This window comes from Teleopsis dalmanni, chromosome 2, assembly GCF_002237135.1.
Source record: "Teleopsis dalmanni isolate 2A chromosome 2, ASM223713v2, whole genome shotgun sequence".
Lineage (NCBI taxonomy): Eukaryota > Metazoa > Arthropoda > Insecta > Diptera > Diopsidae > Teleopsis > Teleopsis dalmanni.
In genome coordinates this window covers 79,619,650-79,637,514 of record NC_051847.1, presented here as the reverse complement: position 1 = coordinate 79,637,514, position 17,865 = coordinate 79,619,650, and the positions used below count along the sequence as shown (strand labels likewise).

General features: G+C 30.4%; 2 protein-coding genes across 3 annotated transcripts in view; one reads left to right on the top strand and one right to left on the bottom strand.

Moving 5' to 3' along the window:
- The window catches only part of LOC119679805, a 136,980-nt gene that overhangs the window by 59,699 nt on the left and 59,416 nt on the right, over window positions 1-17,865 (bottom strand). The window contains exon 3 of the mRNA XM_038092353.1: window positions 9,912-10,637. Coding sequence (XP_037948281.1) covers window positions 9,912-10,534 — 623 coding nt within the window. The 5' untranslated portion in view covers window positions 10,535-10,637. The remainder of the gene's footprint in view (window positions 1-9,911; window positions 10,638-17,865) is intronic.
- LOC119679806 (cullin homolog 1-like) overlaps window positions 1-17,865 on the top strand; it is an 86,944-nt gene that overhangs the window by 64,307 nt on the left and 4,772 nt on the right. The gene's annotated exons all lie outside the window — the stretch shown is intronic.

Sequence of the window (17,865 nt, the reverse complement as noted above, 5' to 3'; positions counted from 1 at the left end):
ATCACTCCACTGGAGACACGATCTATCTCTACACTTTTTTCCTCCAACTACTGATTCAAGTGCCCTTTCCGCTGGAGCATCTTTAGCCATTCTCACGACATGACCAAGTCAGCGAAGCCACTGGATGTTAATTTTCTGAATTATATGAATATCAAGATAACGCTTGAACAGTTATGGATGGAGCGATCAGAACTGACGGTTAAAGCTTGCTGACATTCTTTTATCGTTTTCAAAAAGTACAGATATATTATTCCTCTAAACCAAATGTCACAATATATTATAAAGTGAATTTTTGTAATCTTTCGAAATGTACTGTTCGTCTTTTAGTCTCTTAATTGTTACAAGTTTGCTTGTTGAGAATCTTTTAAGAAAAGTAAAGTCGCATCTGAGAATTAAATTTGATACAAAAAATCGGGAGTCATATTTACTTATAACGTGAGAGAATAATTAGAGAAATTTAGACAGAGCACTATTAATTAAACTATCAATTTACATGACTGGACACTGACTCTAAAGAAACTTGTAGATTTTGTTTGGAAGATAATAAGATTTCAAAACACATGCAAAAAGTTTGCCCGGCTTTGATGTATACACAAAGAAAACCTAGGTGGGCATCTAATAACGGATAAAGAAATACTGTAATTCTATAACGTGGGTTCAATAATATAATTTATAGAGGAAATTGGACTGGAAGAAATACTCTAAGTCTATTAAGAAAGTATAGTAAATAGTTCTGAGATAAAGGTATGAATTTTCCGAACATTATTACAGTAATGTATTTATTAGAGAGGTTTCGAACAGTACTGAATAGTAACAACACAATTTTTATATATTTTTAATTAATTACATTTTTGGCTGACCCGAAATGTTATGTTTTGGAATTATTTCTTATATTTAATTATTCATAAATAATTATTTGTGAAATTGGGGTCTCAGTGTCTGTATTCATTAGCCAACTGACCCAAAGTCGTACTTGACTTGTATGTTCAAAATTGGAGTTTTTTTGATTTGTTGTGAAACTCCAACAACAATTTCATTTGCTTTGTGTTATTAAAAGGAAATCATAAAACAATTGTAGAATAATTAAATTAATTAATTATAGTTATTTTTAATTGTTAAATTAAAAAGAATAATGATTCTTTTGTAGAATCATTATTTGTTGCATGCTTTTATATTATTACTTCGTATAGAAGTTGTTATAGAACTTGATCTAGGAACGTAATATAGAGCAAGTTATGCTAATGTTAATCTACGATTTGTAGAAGAGAGACTAGAAATTGAATATTTTTTTATTCATATTTCTATCTAATATAATACTTTATTAAATTGGATTTTAACGTCAGTCTATTTTACTTAATAGAAACTATTGCATATAATAAACAGTAATGTATTTATCCACTTTTGTCCTTGGTGAAGCATAAAACCTCTGTTATCAATTAAAATCGAACTCTATTATGCAAATAGGTGTACTATAGTTCCATAAATAACTTGCGTACTTTAATTTGCATTTTTCTATGCTTATACATCCTTCATGGCCAGTGTACTAGGTCGCCCAGAACCTTGTGAGTTCCACGTCAGTGCCTCATTTTAAATGTTTAATTTAATTAAATTATATAAAAGTTAAGAATATTTTATTATATTTTTGGTATTAATTGAACACGATATCAGTATAAAATTAAGTATTAGAATAAAATTATACATACTAATTTTATCGTGATTCTTTCTGTCGAAGAGTGGGTGTATCAAATCTCTTTTCAATAGTCTACGACAACACAGTTATGAAGGTATTGTGGTAATTTATTTTAATTTAGTTATTAATTTTTTAATTTTTATGACTATTAAAATTGATCATTCAATGAATAAAAACAATCGTTTCGTATTTTAAATTTGCTGAATACTACCCTGAAGTATATTTATGCTGTTAGGTGAAAACCAATCTTACTGGCAAAATTATCCATGGTTATGAAACCTTGTATTTGTGGGTGTTTTGTCAAGCAATTTTGCAATTAAATGCCAGCATTGAGGCGTAGCATTTGATGCGTATGAAGGCACGAAGCCACGAAGGCACGAAGGCAACATAATAAAGGCTGAGGCTGCACGCAACCGCAAATAACGCTTTAAGTCCTAATTAGTAACGCCCAGCAACGTTGACGTTCTAAACCTTAAAATTAGACATAATTAAACCAATTAGTAATGTGGTCAGTGAGTGAAGGTTGCATTTGGTGTTGGCGTTGCATACTTAAGGCAAAGGCTAACGTTTGCGTATGTTTCCAAAATAAACTTCTGTGAAAAACCACATTTTCCACTCACATTGGCGCCTCAGCACTCCATATTGCCACATACAACCTGACTAGGTCAGCATCATCATATCGCTTGCCCAAGCTGAGTGCACACATATTGTTGCCAAGTGAGTTACATTATTTCAGGTTAATTTTTGTCATGTGCTCGCCATATACCCGTTCCAGGCGGCTTATGCGTATTTTGGCAGCGAAATATTGTTGGCCAAAGCAGCTTTTGGTGTTTACCGATGCGTTTAGCATGCTTATGTACTCGCAGTTTGTAATGCGATCTATCTGCAAGGTTATCATGAGTTTTGCAATATTTTTTAGCTAACTGCACACTTTTTTCTTCTGCACAAATTAATTAAAATATTTTACGTTTTTAACCGTTAGCATACGTATACGAGTATAGTATAGAAAATAATAAAACAATAACAAGCCACAATAATTGATATTAATTGTTTCTGACTAGAAGTTATTAAGTGCTAAAAATGTTAAGTATGCTGCAGTTAATTATGCTAAAATTGTATAAAATTAGCCTTCAGTTTCGGTTGGTATCAATTATAAATTTGATAGTACGTGAATTTAGCATGAGAAACATAAACTGTTAATATATAATTACATGTCATGTGAAACCGTTTATGAGGGGCGGAAAAATTGCTTTAATTGCCTTCGAATAGATACACGTGTCAATGTTGTCAAAAAACTATGAAAAATATTGCTTGGTTAAACTGGCACGTTTAATTGGTGTGCTATTACATTCAAAATATATACATTTGTTTTTGTCTTAAGTATTACGAATGCTTCTGATATATACTCAAGGTATCAAGGCATCGATTCTAATTGTCTTCCAAGAAAAAATGTTTCTTGACTAACAGAAATAATATTTAATGCTCACTGCGAATACACAGTCATTATTTCGAATAACATTAATATTACAATATATGATGCAACACTTAACTTATCGATAAAACTGTAGCTAAAGCATCTAAATATCTATAGTAGAAATATAAAAAATAAAGTTGAATATCTATAGTAGAAATATAAATAATAAAGTTGAACGTGCAAAAATCTGTGCTAGTTAGACTAAAGCCAAACAGTAGAAGAGGAAGTTACCCATAGGCTTACAATAACAATACTCATTTTTCAGCATGTCAGACTGTAAAATACCTTAACATATATATAGACCAGGGCTGTGCTTTGGACAGGCTACAGGCCACATACGACCCGCGGCTAATGTATGTGCGGTTCGCAACATGTTTTTAAACTACTACAAATTTTCCCTTGATATATTTTGATAAAACCACATTATTTTATTTTTATAGTATGCCAAAAAAAAAAATATATATTTATTTTTACGTATTTTTATTTTTCTCCAAAAAAAAACCATGGGCGTAAGTACTTGTTTCAGTGGCCCTTCAATCTGTATTAACTCGCGATCGTATCTGGTGTGAACAGCCATGATCTAAACTATGGGCTCAACTATAAAACAGTTTGTTTTACAACTCACTCTAATAAGACCCTAATAAAATAAGAACAATTTACTAAGCCCGAATTTCCTGTTGATTTATCTAAGAATAAGTACGAGCTGATACAATTAATCATGTAAGTTAAAATCGAAATAAAACGGGAAATCAGTCGAAAAAAAATGTTCATGTTTAAGAAATATTAGGCAATGGATTGGAATAAAAAATGTTAGTAACCTTATAGATGCGTCCAGAAATGGGGACGAATACTCAGAAGTAGTTTAAATTTATTTCTTTGTGTATATAAAAACTTGTATTTATGTTGACATATATTCTGTGTCTGATCACCTATATTCGAAATCGAATTGGCAAATAAAGAAAAAGTACATCTAACATAAAAATACTGCATAAATATCAATTTATAACACTTAGAGTTATTGTTAGAGTTATTGATGTAACAGATTTTATAGAGTGTTTTGCAACTATGTGCTTTAATTATAGCAAATAATCCGAGAAACAAAAAAATTAATCAAAAATCTAGCTATCTTTCGATTATATTAATTGATACTGATATTCAGATGTCTGAGTTGGTGAATCAGCACCTTTACTCTATTTTATCTGTGGACAGTTTTAAGTCACACTAAATACGGGGCTTTACGGGGCTTTATAATATGATGGATCTGATGGCTTTGTATCTGCCTGTGTTTATCAAATTTCGCTGTATTTTTAGGATACTGAGAGTTGGATTATTGTGACTGTCAATTGTATTGAACAGTTTCAGAGCATGATCTTTAATGTATTTTTCAATTGAATCCACTCTCATATCTCTGTGTATATCAGCTCGTCTTACATACCATGGGGCGTTAACCAGTTTTCTTAAGGCAATATTTTGCCCTCTTTGAAGAATTTTTAAAGTTGAGCTTGGCGATTGGCAAAACGCTATACTGCCATAGAGTAGTCCTGGTTTAATAATTTGCTTAAATATGCTAACTCTATTCTTTATGTTGAGCTTTTTGCTGCTGATGAGCGGGTGAAGGGAGTGTAATATTCGGGCAGCTTGAGCTCGTTTGGATTTGAAATGTGCTTTCCAGGAGTGCTAGTTATCAAAGGTTATACCCAGGTATTTGAGAGTATCGGCCCATTCTATTTCTTGTTCTTCTACCTTTAATTGACAACATGCATACTGAATGCTGAATATCATAGTGTCAATTAGTATGACAAGAAGATACTTGTCATATAATAATTATTAAAATCGAAGTATGCTACAGATATAATAGGATATTTCATTCAAACGTGCTTTGATGCCACAGATATAACAGGATATTTCATACAAACGTGCTTTTACCACCGAAGTTGATTCCTTTATCCGAGAAACAAAAAAACGCTCGACAACTAAGCTATATTGACATAGATATGCGAAGGTTTTAGAATAATTTGAATTACCTGCCTTCACTATAATCAGTTCTCAAAAAGCGTACACATAAAAATAGAATCGTGTATATTTGAGTATGTCCTTTTTCGGAGTGAGTTTTCTTGAAGATTTTTTATCCCCGTAAATATTTGCGATCCTACGCTTGCCCTAACAGTTAAAGGTATTTATATATATATATCCCGGTACTTACTTCCAACTTACGCTATCTTATTAAACCGTCTTTAAAACATCAAAATTTTTTAACTGCACATAGTGTTTAGACAGAATTTTCTTTAAGATCTTGTATCTTGGCTGAGATTGTAAATGGAACCCATCATCTTATCTTCGCTACCACATAATTTTTTTCGTTTCTCCGATTAAAATTCATATATTTTCCACATTGATATTTTAAATTTCATTTTAAAAAAATATTGGTAATGGGTGTAGCAAAGTTTATATCCTGGTTAAGATTATAAATCTCGCCACCGCATTCATGCAGTTTTTTTCGTTTCTCGGATCAAGATTTTACTTATTGTCCACATTAGAATTTATCATTCAATTTTACTGTTAATAAATCTTCTAATTATATAGATATAACGAAGTTTTTGTTAAAATTGTAAATGGATTCTTTCATCTCATCCCCGCTGCTATGTAATTTTTTTCGTTTCTAAGATTAAGAACTCAAGGAGACACGTTGCTACAACAATCTAACTATTTATATTATATAAAAACCAATTACTGATTTTTTTATTTTCGAAAGGTTTAAACGTTTTTCCATACAAATGAATAGTTCTTAAACATTTATAAAGTTAATTTATAAATAATCCAAACAGACATATTGAAGAGGCCAAAGCATGACTTATTCAACTGTTAGTATTTATTTGCAAAAATATTTCATAATGGCCTAAGAAGCTTGGTTAGGTTGAAGATATTTATTTGCTAGTCATTAGTGGTTTGTCATTTGAAGATGTTTGCTATTAAATAATAAACAAAACATAATTTCATACTATATAAATAATAATAAAAAAAACAAACACGAACATAAATTAAATTTTTATTTATAACCTTTATTTGCTTTATTCATTTCTTAAATTAAGAATACGCAAATCACGTAGTGCATTGACAATGGCACAAGGAAAATACCATAAAAATGGCAACTAACCAAAGTCAATTAGCAAATAAAAAAATTTAAATGTATATAATTTGCATATAATATTACAATTAAGAGTATTTCAACTGAAGTGAGATATAAATTACTAATTGATTATCGAAACATATTGACGCTTACTATTCGGACGCATCACATTTATGCATTTTTCTAAGCTTCACGCACTCAGCACTCAGCACTCAGCTTGCAAACACAGATACAGATACCTCATTCACGTTATTTGTTATTATTTTTTGTTGGTTTGGATGTAGTGCACCTATGAAGTTGGCAGTTTTTGTTATTGATATGCATTTTTATGGTTCTTCTGGTTGGCGGTTACTGAGGTAGCGTTTTGAATTGCATATCTGCGTGTTGAATCGAAGTTCAAGTTGCATCTTGAAAAGCGGTACAAGCGCATGCCACTCTGGCGCCCATACGCAACCTTCACCTTATTTGCAACTTTGCGTTCGAGCATGAATACCGGTTGCAGGCAGTGTTAGTGTTGCCACACACAAAAAAAAGTATCTGTTCATCATACACTACACCTGCAGCACAATTAGCAATTATGTTTTTTTAATTGAAGAAGCTGTGAGTTTGGCAGCTAAGATTCTTTATCGCGGCCAATAAATTTCTAAAGAGGAAAAAATTCCGTTGCTTGACGTATCATTATTTGCTGTTGAGTTTGGATTTTATGGCATTCAGCATATGGGATGCTGAATTGCTTTGTTGGTTGGAGGCATATGTATTAATGACTAGTAGCTAGTGGTTAGTGGAGAGTTGCTAGTGGCTAGTGGCTAGTGACTAGTGGCTAGCATAAAACGGTAGAATAATTAAGCTTTGTATTTTCAATGATTTCGGCTGCTGGAAATATGTTAAGATGAGCAAGTCATGATGCGCAATAACTCTTATGGTCAGAAAATATATACATCATACACTTGCATTGAAGCTTGGCTTCAATTATTGTCTTACTATTAAGTATGAATTCATTTGGTTTAATTTGCACTTTGCTCAACTGTAATTTATTTTATTGTTTTTTGGACATTGGCTCTTAACTTTATTTTTTTGGCAAAACGCAAGTTCACATGCTCGATGGTTTTTGCATACAATTTGTTCACAACATGACATTCAAAATCCTCAGAATGGAATGCAAGGCCAACTAAAAAATTGTTTTGGTTGTTTTGTTTCCAGTATTGGGCACCTTTTCTGTACTATGGATTATTGAGTATGGTCATGGTTTATTTATAAGAGCATATTTAATGACCTAGGTATGTGCTGGCATGCATGGAATTTAATGAATGTATTTTATGCTTTAATGTGATAAAGTTATGCAATTGCTGCAGATATGGAAAATTTAAATTCTTAAATAATGAAAAAAAAAAAATACATTAACGTAATAATTTAGGTATATGCTAAAGTTTTTCATTTTTATTTTATTATGTTTTAAGTATTACAAGGTATCTATCAGAATGCGCAATGAAAAAGTAAAAATTAAGTTAGGAAATCGCATACTTAATAAAGTATCATAAGAAGCTAAAAGGTCAAAGCTGAAGAAGTATTATAGTAAATTATAATAGTATTAAACAAATTCAAATAAATTAAAAATAAAGAGGTTTTTTCGAACAGTAGTGAACTACAGCAACAAAAATTTTATTATTTTATATTATTTTAATTAATTGAATTTTTGGCTGACTATACAGCTGTTTCGAGTATTAGGTACTGTTTCGAGTACCCAACATCAGTGGTCTTGGAAATAATTCTTGCATTTAATTATTCGTAAATAATTATTTTTGAGACTGCAAGTACCAGAATTCGAACTTGGGTCCTGCCTAATGTGAAGCTCAGAATCAGCGCACCTTAATCAACTGATCCAAAGCCGTACTTGACTTTTTTGTTGGTATATTTTTCTGGAGTTTTGTTACTTTTTGCTATGAAAGTTTTTATTAACAATTTTACTTGGTGTGTTTATATTAGAACGAAATCATAATCCAGCTGTAGAATAATTGAATTAATTAATTAATTATATTTTTAATTGTTAAATTTCAATACTATTCTTTTCGTAGAGGCATTATTTTTTGCATGATTTTAATGCTTAGAAAGTCATGCTAATATTACTCCACTAGTCGCACGGGCGACTATTAAAAAAATTAATAGAAATTTAATTACAAAATCATATACTAAATATAATCCTATAAGAACTTAGAAGATTCCAGTTGAGAAAGTTTTACATATATTTCTCATAGTTTTAAACAAATTAAAACACTTAATTGACTTTATTTATGCTGAAATCATGAACAAAGATAACATTTATTGTTTTATTACAGGCATTATTTATTATAATCAGTTCTTGTTCTTGTATATAAACATATAAACAACTTCAACTAAACATATTGTATTTTATTTATCAAAAGAGCTTGATTATGTTAACAGAACTGGAATCAATAACATTAAAATCCATGTTAGTTCATTAGCTACAATATTGATTACGTCAATACATAACCTATAAACAAACCTAATTAATTTAGAATTTTATGACATCAGTAAAATAGACTCGTGTGGATTATATTTGATTTTAGAAATAATAAAAATAGCACATGCCAAACACATCCCAATGCAGCATTGTTCTTTAGTATATAAAAATATTACAATACATATTTTTTATTAAATCAATTTATAATTCATAACCTATAAAAGGAAAGGCTAAAATGAAGGCTAGGTTAAAGACACCTATCGTGTTAAAACAATTATTGAGTTTTTTACTTAGTTGGAAAACTTGTATTGCGCATTGTGACGCACTTTTAGTAGAGGGATATTTGCTAGGTTAGCCATTATTTTTATTATAACTTCGTGTATTATCCTAATTAAACCCCTTGATATGCCAGAAGTTAAGGAGTTTCGATAAGTCTCCTTCTTTATAACTGTCAGGAAAAATAAGAAATAATCTTCTAAACATAGAAATCACTTCGTCTATATTAATGAATGAATATACTGAAAGGTTTTTATAAATTCTACCTCTTCTGCTTCGATAAGTCTATATCTGCCATATAAAGAAGAAGTAATCTCCTAAATATAGAAATTGATTCATGTATATTTTTGGATAAACACACTAAAAATGTGTTGAATAAATTCTATCTCTATGACGTTTTGGTAACTTTTGTTAAGTCCATTTGTTAGAGTCCACCAATGTTAAAGCATCGCTATAGTAGCAGAGTGGCTCATTAGTATTCTAATACGCATAAGAACGGCATTTTTGCTGGAATTCAAAAAACTTTTGTTCGTATCTACAATAGGACCTCAAAATCTTCGCGATTACTGCATAAGTCAATCGTCAATGTAATGGATAATGTATATATAAGAAATTAAAATTAAATTAAAATTATAAGTTATCCATAGAAAGTCCTGAGCTTTAATTTAGTTAGTGTAATAATAAAACTAAATAAGGCTTGATTGTCAATTGATAATTCCTGTGATATATATATGATAACGGAATTGAATAAAGAAGTGCCGAGAAAAGGATAGTTTATGTCTGATTGTTCTACTTTAGTTAATTAAAAAATATTTAAAAATTTCTTTTTCATAGCAAACAAATTAATATATATAGTTTAACTTACTTCTGATATTTCAGCATTGCTCTTGGTAGTAAAAAATTTCCATTATCAGCTGTTTTATTGTTTTCCACATCACTTTGAACCACTTCATGGTCTTGAGTTGCGTGACTATTGACATCAGCATCAGTTACCGCAACAATATTACAGTTACTAGCTACATTAGCTTTCTTTTCAGTAGAATTATCCAATTTAATTGTACTGTGTGAGGTACCAAAGAATGCACCAAGTCGCTGCAAGTATACCTGATGTGCATCGGAATAAAAACTATCCCCACTATTACTGCTGGAATGACTGCTGTTCTCACTACTACCACTGGCAGCATAGTGTGATACGTTTTGGAAGAAGCGTTTATTTTTAGTATTGAACTTAAGTGGCTGAGTAGGTTGATGTTTTGCTGGGGCTTGACTATATCTTGGAAGCGATTTTTTAGACTGTTCCTGATTACCTCTTACATTAGACTGAGCTGCTCCACTATCATCATCATATGGTAGCACTTCAATCGCATCAAAGTTATATGAATTGAAATAGGCTTGCTCGCGGGTGCGTTTTACTTTAGCCGCTTCAGAAGTGTAATCAATTTTATCTGCGGTGCTTGCCAATACCGGTGGCTTGTTTTTTACCGACATTACGTGCCTTACTCAATGGTTTGTAGGTTTCGCGGTATCGTTGGATTGCATTTAAAATGTGGCTATTATTTAATTGATTGAAGTAGTAATGAGGAGCAAGTTACTGTAAGAAAAAATCATTGTTAAGTTACTTATACTATTAAATTTGAACTTTTATTTCTAATATAACATTAATATTAATTGAATGTTCAAAAATAATTATATATGTAATATATACTAATTTGTCTGAAAATTAATTAATTATTGAGAACGTTTTTAATTAGTTAATTTTTAGTGTAGAATAATAACAGTAATGTTCCTATACAAAAATGTGAAGAGATAGTCAAAGCTAAAATTTTTTTAATAATAAAAAAAAAAAATAAATAGCGTATTAGTAATTATATTGCTTGAACTATAATATTATATCATATAGATTTAAAAAAAATTTAATTTTTAGCTGAAACGCTTTTTTTAACTAATCTTAAAAACGAATTTTAACATCCTAATGGGTTAGGGTTAATGGGTTAACATAAGCTAATGGGTTAGGATGATTGATTTTTTATTTTTATTTTATTTCATGTGGTACTACTGGACTGATGATATCCTGCTTTAAGATTTCACTGGTGGTGTAGAATGCTACTATTACGTTCGTGTTTTACGAACTATTAAGAAACTAGTAAGTTTCTACCTGTGGAGCTCTAAATTTAAATATTTTAAGTTTATATAAGTTTAACAATAATTATGCATTTTGTGGGTGATGCATATTTCCTTAAATTTGTGAAGTTCTATTAAAATTATCTATAAGGTTAGATTGGAGTGGCGACCTTGTGTACAAAGCTGACTTGAGTTTAAATAATGACCTATTGTAGGACTACAGATTATCGTTGTTCATACGAGCAAAGTCGAAAGGTATGACCTTCCCTATGCACTACTCTAACAATTCTATAAACTTAAGCAAGTTCCCAATTTTTTTAATGACAGCTTAGTGAGGTTGGTAAGAAAAGAGACCTCGAAAATTTTAGATCTTCTATTAGAAGATATAAACACTGATACAAGAGGTAGCGTATAGTGTCCTCCTCATCCTCATATTTAGAGCCACAACCATGACAAAAGTTATAGTGTAGACCCAGTTGCATAGCACGTCTTCCTGGTATGCAGCCACCCGTCAGTACCGATAACGTTGTGCTTAACAGCATATGTCTTAGTTAAAGCAACGGATTATTACCTTTTTTGGCCAATTTGGGTCAGGTTAATCTGGAGATGTGATTGCAGGGTTCATCTGTTCAATTTTGTTCAGCTATGCTTAGATATTTATGTTTGATTGTCAGTTTAGCCATTGCAGGTAGAACACCAATATCTGAAAAAATGAATTTTAGGAAACAAAGTGTTTTCCTTGGCACGCTCTTCAGCCCTACAGTTGCCTGATATGGTCTTGTGTCCAGATTCCTATGTGAGCTGAAAAATGACACACCTAGCTAGCTGGTTAAGAGAAGCCCGGTATTGTCTAATTGTTATGGAAATTTAATGTTAGCTTGGCTATTCGAAAAGTTTACGATATGTACTATTATTAGGATAAGTATATTACTTATTTGCCCTATTAGTATTACCACCCTATTCTCACTCTCTCTCTCTTTTGCTCATTTACGTCATTAAACATTTTATTGGTATTAAGTGTATTTAAAACATTTAAATTGTTATTAATACTATTTGTGGTGTTTGCAGTGTTAATTATGGGATTGAAATAGAAGTCATAAAAAAATCCGGCTATTTCTTCAAATGTTTGTTTTTAGGACACTGTTTCTGTTACTCTTTTTTTTTGATTTTAGTTTAAGTAATTATATTTCATTGTGATTAATATAATTATGACATTTTGTCTATGTTGTGGTATGGAGCAAAAAGATAGAGTTGAAAAGCATGAGTTTTATCGTAATGGATTTCATGTCCAAAGAAAAGTTAAAACGTGAAAAAAGACTATTAAATTATCCATTTTTAATATATCTTTGGGGGATGTATTAAGTTTCAATGTGAGCACATCTAATCTTTTACGTGTTGTATTTGTTATTTGTGAAGCCAATGTTCTTATTGAATATTATTGTAATAATATAGTATATATAAATGCTATATTTGCGTTCAGTGTTTTTCATTATTATTTTTAATTTCAAACTTTTTGTGTACAAACAAGAGATTTTTCATAACTTTCAGCATTTTATTTTTTTTTTATTTCCGTTTAGATTTGAAATTTATATTAATTACAAATTAATTTCAACTGAATTAATATAATTTGCAACCGCTTTTGTGGCATTAAATATTAAAATTTTATGCAATAATAATTAATGGCTTTTAGATACTTAAGTACAAATTGTTTCATTATTGAAACGCCTTTTCGATACTTAAGTATCGCTTAGGTACTTTAAGTACCTTTAAGATTTGGAGGCAAGAGCTTAAGGTATATTGATCGACTCCAAACTCTAGCATGACCTTGACTGTTTGCTGAACATACTTAGCCTTTAGCAAATAGCTAGAAATCTCAATTCATATATACCTTTTAGTTACATTTTACAAAACTATTTGAAGTGCTGCCTTTCAGTAATCTACAAAATGAACCCAAATCAAAACAAAACAGAGCAGAAAGATGGTAGCTGCATACAAACTGTGATTAATGATTGTCATTATGCCAACGTTACAACCAACAAAAAGTCAAGAGTGCTGATGCATGGCCACTTAGTAATCTTAAAATTTTAACTAAATGCTAATTGTGTATTCCATAAAACAACATAAAACCAAAAAAAAATGCTTAAAACTAACAAAAACAGTCGTGCCGAATTGCAGATGCAATTCCCATTATGCATGCAACATTTGCTGCAACACAAACGGGCAAGTGGTCTAAACGGATTTTGCCAACGTTTGACAAATTAAGATAATGTATCTTCAACTGCTCTTTGAGGAGAGTGCAATTGTAGTGAATTGTGTGTTGATAATGAGATGCAGTTTTTGTATGTTTTTTGTCAAATATTTTTTATTTGTTTTTTTATTTTTGTGTCTGAATCATTGCAATACTTGGCACACATGCAATGGACATTCATGTTGGAAGCACATGCAACTGCATGTAAATCTACTTGCATTCACTCGTATGCAAAATTCTTACATTCAAATTCTTGTTGTTTGCATTTAGAATCTTTGCATGTCAAATTATTGCATTGTCACCAGAAGAAAACCGATATTTTTGCTTAGTTAGTGTTGGAGTTTGACACCGTTTTGACACTTTGCTTACTGTATCTTCACACAGTAAAGTGGCGTGTATCTCTTAGCGATGCTATTTGTAAATGTCATACACTTTTTAGGTTGTGCATTTTTTTCTACTGTTTGTTTTTACAGTCAGTCACGCTAAAGTTGGCAACATTTTTTTTGTTTTTGTTTTTGTAAAAAAGAAAACCAAAACGGAAACCAAATGGTTTCGTTGCACTTTGCTATTTCTGCAATTGTTGCAATTGTTGCACTTTTCAAATTTTCAGTTGGTTTAGTTGTTGAACGAAGCAGCCACCTTTGCAGTAGCAATTGCAGCATTTAAAATAGCTAATAATCAACATGACCCTGGCATACATGCGATAAATTATTGTGAAACTGTTTTGTAAAGTATTTCATTTCATTTTCATTTTTTTATTTTTTTTCCTTTTTCTTTTTTTTTATTTTTTTTTTTTTTGAATTTGGGAGAGGAGAATTTGTACTAAGTTTTTGTGTTATTATTGCAAACATTTTTATATTGTTTATATTGTTTTCGGGCCAAACAAAAAGCATGAGGCAGTACTGACTTGTATTAACTAAAGTTTTAGTGCTTTAACTAATTTAGCAGTTCGACTAAACTGCTTTACGATATTCAGACTTCAGCTTACTTTCAAAATATTACGCAACATATATAAATGAATATAAGGGACTGGCCAAGACCGACCAAAGCCATTAGAATGTCGCTTCGAACGTTTATTATTAATGGAGTAGAGGTTTTTAACAAAAATCATATAACAATATGATTTTTATAGATTCAAATCTTACTACTAACAAATTTGAGATTTATATTCAAATTTAATACAATTAACTTTACAGCAAATGATTTTACCAGTATGACTTTAGCCAGAAATTCGTTGTTTTTGAAAGGAAGTTAGTTATACGAGAGCGGTTTGATAAGTCAGTGACTTTTTGAATAAAACAAATTTTTTTAGGCAAATAAACATTTTATTTTTCTACATAATCATCTTTTTGCTCGATACATTTAGTCCAGCGTTTTTCTAATTTTCTTATTCCCTTCAAGTAATAGGTTTTCTCAAAGCTCTCAAAATACGCGTTTGTTTCGATAATGACTTCTTCATTCGACTCAAATCTCTTGCCGACCATCCATTTCTTTACGTTTGGAAACAGAAAATAATCGCAGAGGGCTAAATCTGGAGAATATGCTGGATGGAGTAGCAGTTTTTATCACAATTCGTGGATTTGGAATTGTAATACTTAATCATCACACGACATCACTTTCTTCCATTTTCGTAAAAATTCACGAGGTTGTCTGGTTTGAACGGCTATCAAACACCAACTGAACGACGTAGCTCACTCAAAATTATAAAGTTGCCAACTGGTAGATTACAGCACTGTTGCATTTGGAGTAACTGCGCCGGAAATTCAAAAAGTCACTGACTTATCAAACCGCCCTCGTAGCTTAAACATTAATGTGACTGCAAGTATGGCTATTGATTGATAATAAATGCCGCTTTTTCATTTTTCTGTGTTTTAAAATAATTCCTCAATGTGATATAGCCAGATCTCATAGTTAAAAAGAAATATTAAGTACAGTCAAACTTCCATAACTCGAATTTCTATAACTCGAATTTTCTATAACTAAAACTAAATACAATGCAACAGGATTTAGAGAGAAAATTACATATAATCACAAAAAATTCTTTTACTCGAAGTCTCCATAAGTTGAGACTTTTTCTTTCCAAAATGTTACTTCAAATTATGGAAGTTTGACTGTTTTCATTACAATGAAAACAATAGTTAACCAGTGGAAATGGTTTTATTATTTTACGAAGTATTCTCCATGATGATCAATGCATTTTTGTATTTATCTAAATCAATTTTTGAAACAATTTTGCACTATAAAGTTTGTATCTACAAATATCTCAATGGTCTGTTTGCTTAATAATAATTATTCGTCGAAATAATCAACGTTTTCAGAAGAAGGTTCTACGAACAATTTTAAAAACACTATAGGAATAGCCATATAAATTGTAATCTAAAATTATCCACAGTTTATGATGTAAATAGTCGTAGTAATAAAAAAAAAATAATTATTTTAATGTTTGGGAACAAGAAAAAGGCATTGGGTGCCAAGTCAGGACTGTAAGGTAGATGATCCATTACGTTGATGTTTTGAGTGCTCAAAAACTCTTTTGTGTGAGCTGATGTTTGGGAACTCGCATTGTCGTGGTGGAGGATGATATTCTTTCTAAGATTGGTTTTTCTTCATTCTCTGAAGATCTCCGGTAAACAAATGGTTGTCTACTACTCAGAAGTGACTGTTCTACGTTATTCAAGTGTTACAGTTACTAGATAATCAGTTTTTCTGAAAAAAGATGCGCTCATTTGCTTGGATCTGCTCCGTCTGTGAATAACTTTTATCGGTTTTGCTCATTTTAGATGACACAAACAATGGATTGCTATTGGTTTCGGGCTCATAGGCATAGATCCATGTTTCGTCATCTGTCAATATGGTGTAGACGTGTTTTGAGTATTTTTTTGCACCAATCAACACTCGACGTCTTTCAAAAAGCAAATGATTATTAAATATACGGTATCATTGTTGAGAAACTCCGCGTTTGTTTTTGAAACCAAAACGGGGAGCAGGAATAATTCGTTGTTTAATGATAAGTAGTAATATTTTTACTCAGATGCTTAAGAATCTTAGAGAATGTAATAATTTGTTTACGAAAATGATGTTTGTAAGTTTTATGTACTTATTGGTTCAGGGGCTTGCTGATTTAACTTACTGTACTGAAATATTCAGTACAGGATCAGAATTTTTTATGACATTTCTATTTTATACTATATGAACATATCAAATTTGAATGTTGAAAATAGATAAACAGTAATTTTATAGTCAATGCTACTATATTTCAATTTTAATTAACGTATCCATAAAATATGTAAACACATTATTTACTTATTACATCAAATGATCATAAAGTGCATTATGCAGTTAATAACAATTTCCTTTATGTAGGTAAATAAAATTAAAAATTTTCATATTTCTGAATTACATCAGAGACTTATTGGTTATAAAATTTACTACTAAAACCACTTGGGTAAATAAAAATATTTCAAATACAATTATTTTAATATTTTATGGCATTTTCTTAAACAATCTGTCCAAAAATATGTTCAACACATATGAGGGAAATGTTTGAAATTTTTGTATAAAACCATATAGAAATTTAAAGGTTAAAGTTAAAGCGTGAAATGCTCGTAAATTAATAAAAAAATCTGAAAAACATCAACCAAGTATTTATGATGTCGTTTGACGATAATGGTACATAAACAGTACAAGTAGGAAATATCCTACGTGCATCGATCGAGGTGGTATGCAATACAACTCAGGGTATCTGTCTCCAACATAAAAAGTAGTAGTCTGTGTAAATAAAATGCTATCGTAAGACATGTCTTTGAATTTTTTTTTTTCATTTATGAATATTTCTATATAATCACTACTTTATAGAGGTTTCACTTTCGAAACCAAAGTCACATAGGTAAATTATTTTCCCAGCAATATTTAACAAAATCAATTTTTTTGATAAAACTATTTCTTCAAAACTGTTTACTACTTTCTACTATTTTTTTTGTAAATAAAGTCTCCTTAACTGGTTTTTTTAGGAATTGCAAGTGTAAATCTTTTGCACGTTTGATATGTTCAAATACAGCATCTTCGTCGTGCTCTAAAAATTTTTCAAAATATTTTAAATTGCATTTCACGTTGTATCGTTTTCTATTTAAACTTTACATTTGTTTAAGCTTAATTATAATTTAATAGCATGAAATAATTATTAAATAAGAATTGTTTGCACAATAAAATTTTAATTAATTTTTATTTTTTTATATATACTATTAGTGCATTCTTAAAAAGTTCTATTATTTAAAGTTTGTTGTTTAAGTCTTTTGTTTAATGTCAAAAGTAAGTTATTGTAAAAATTAACTTCTTATTTAATCAACTAATATTAAATTTATATTAAAATATTATATGTAATTAATATTATTAATTTTGTTACCAAAAAGCCTACTTAAGCTCAAATAATGACCCATTGTGGTATCACAGG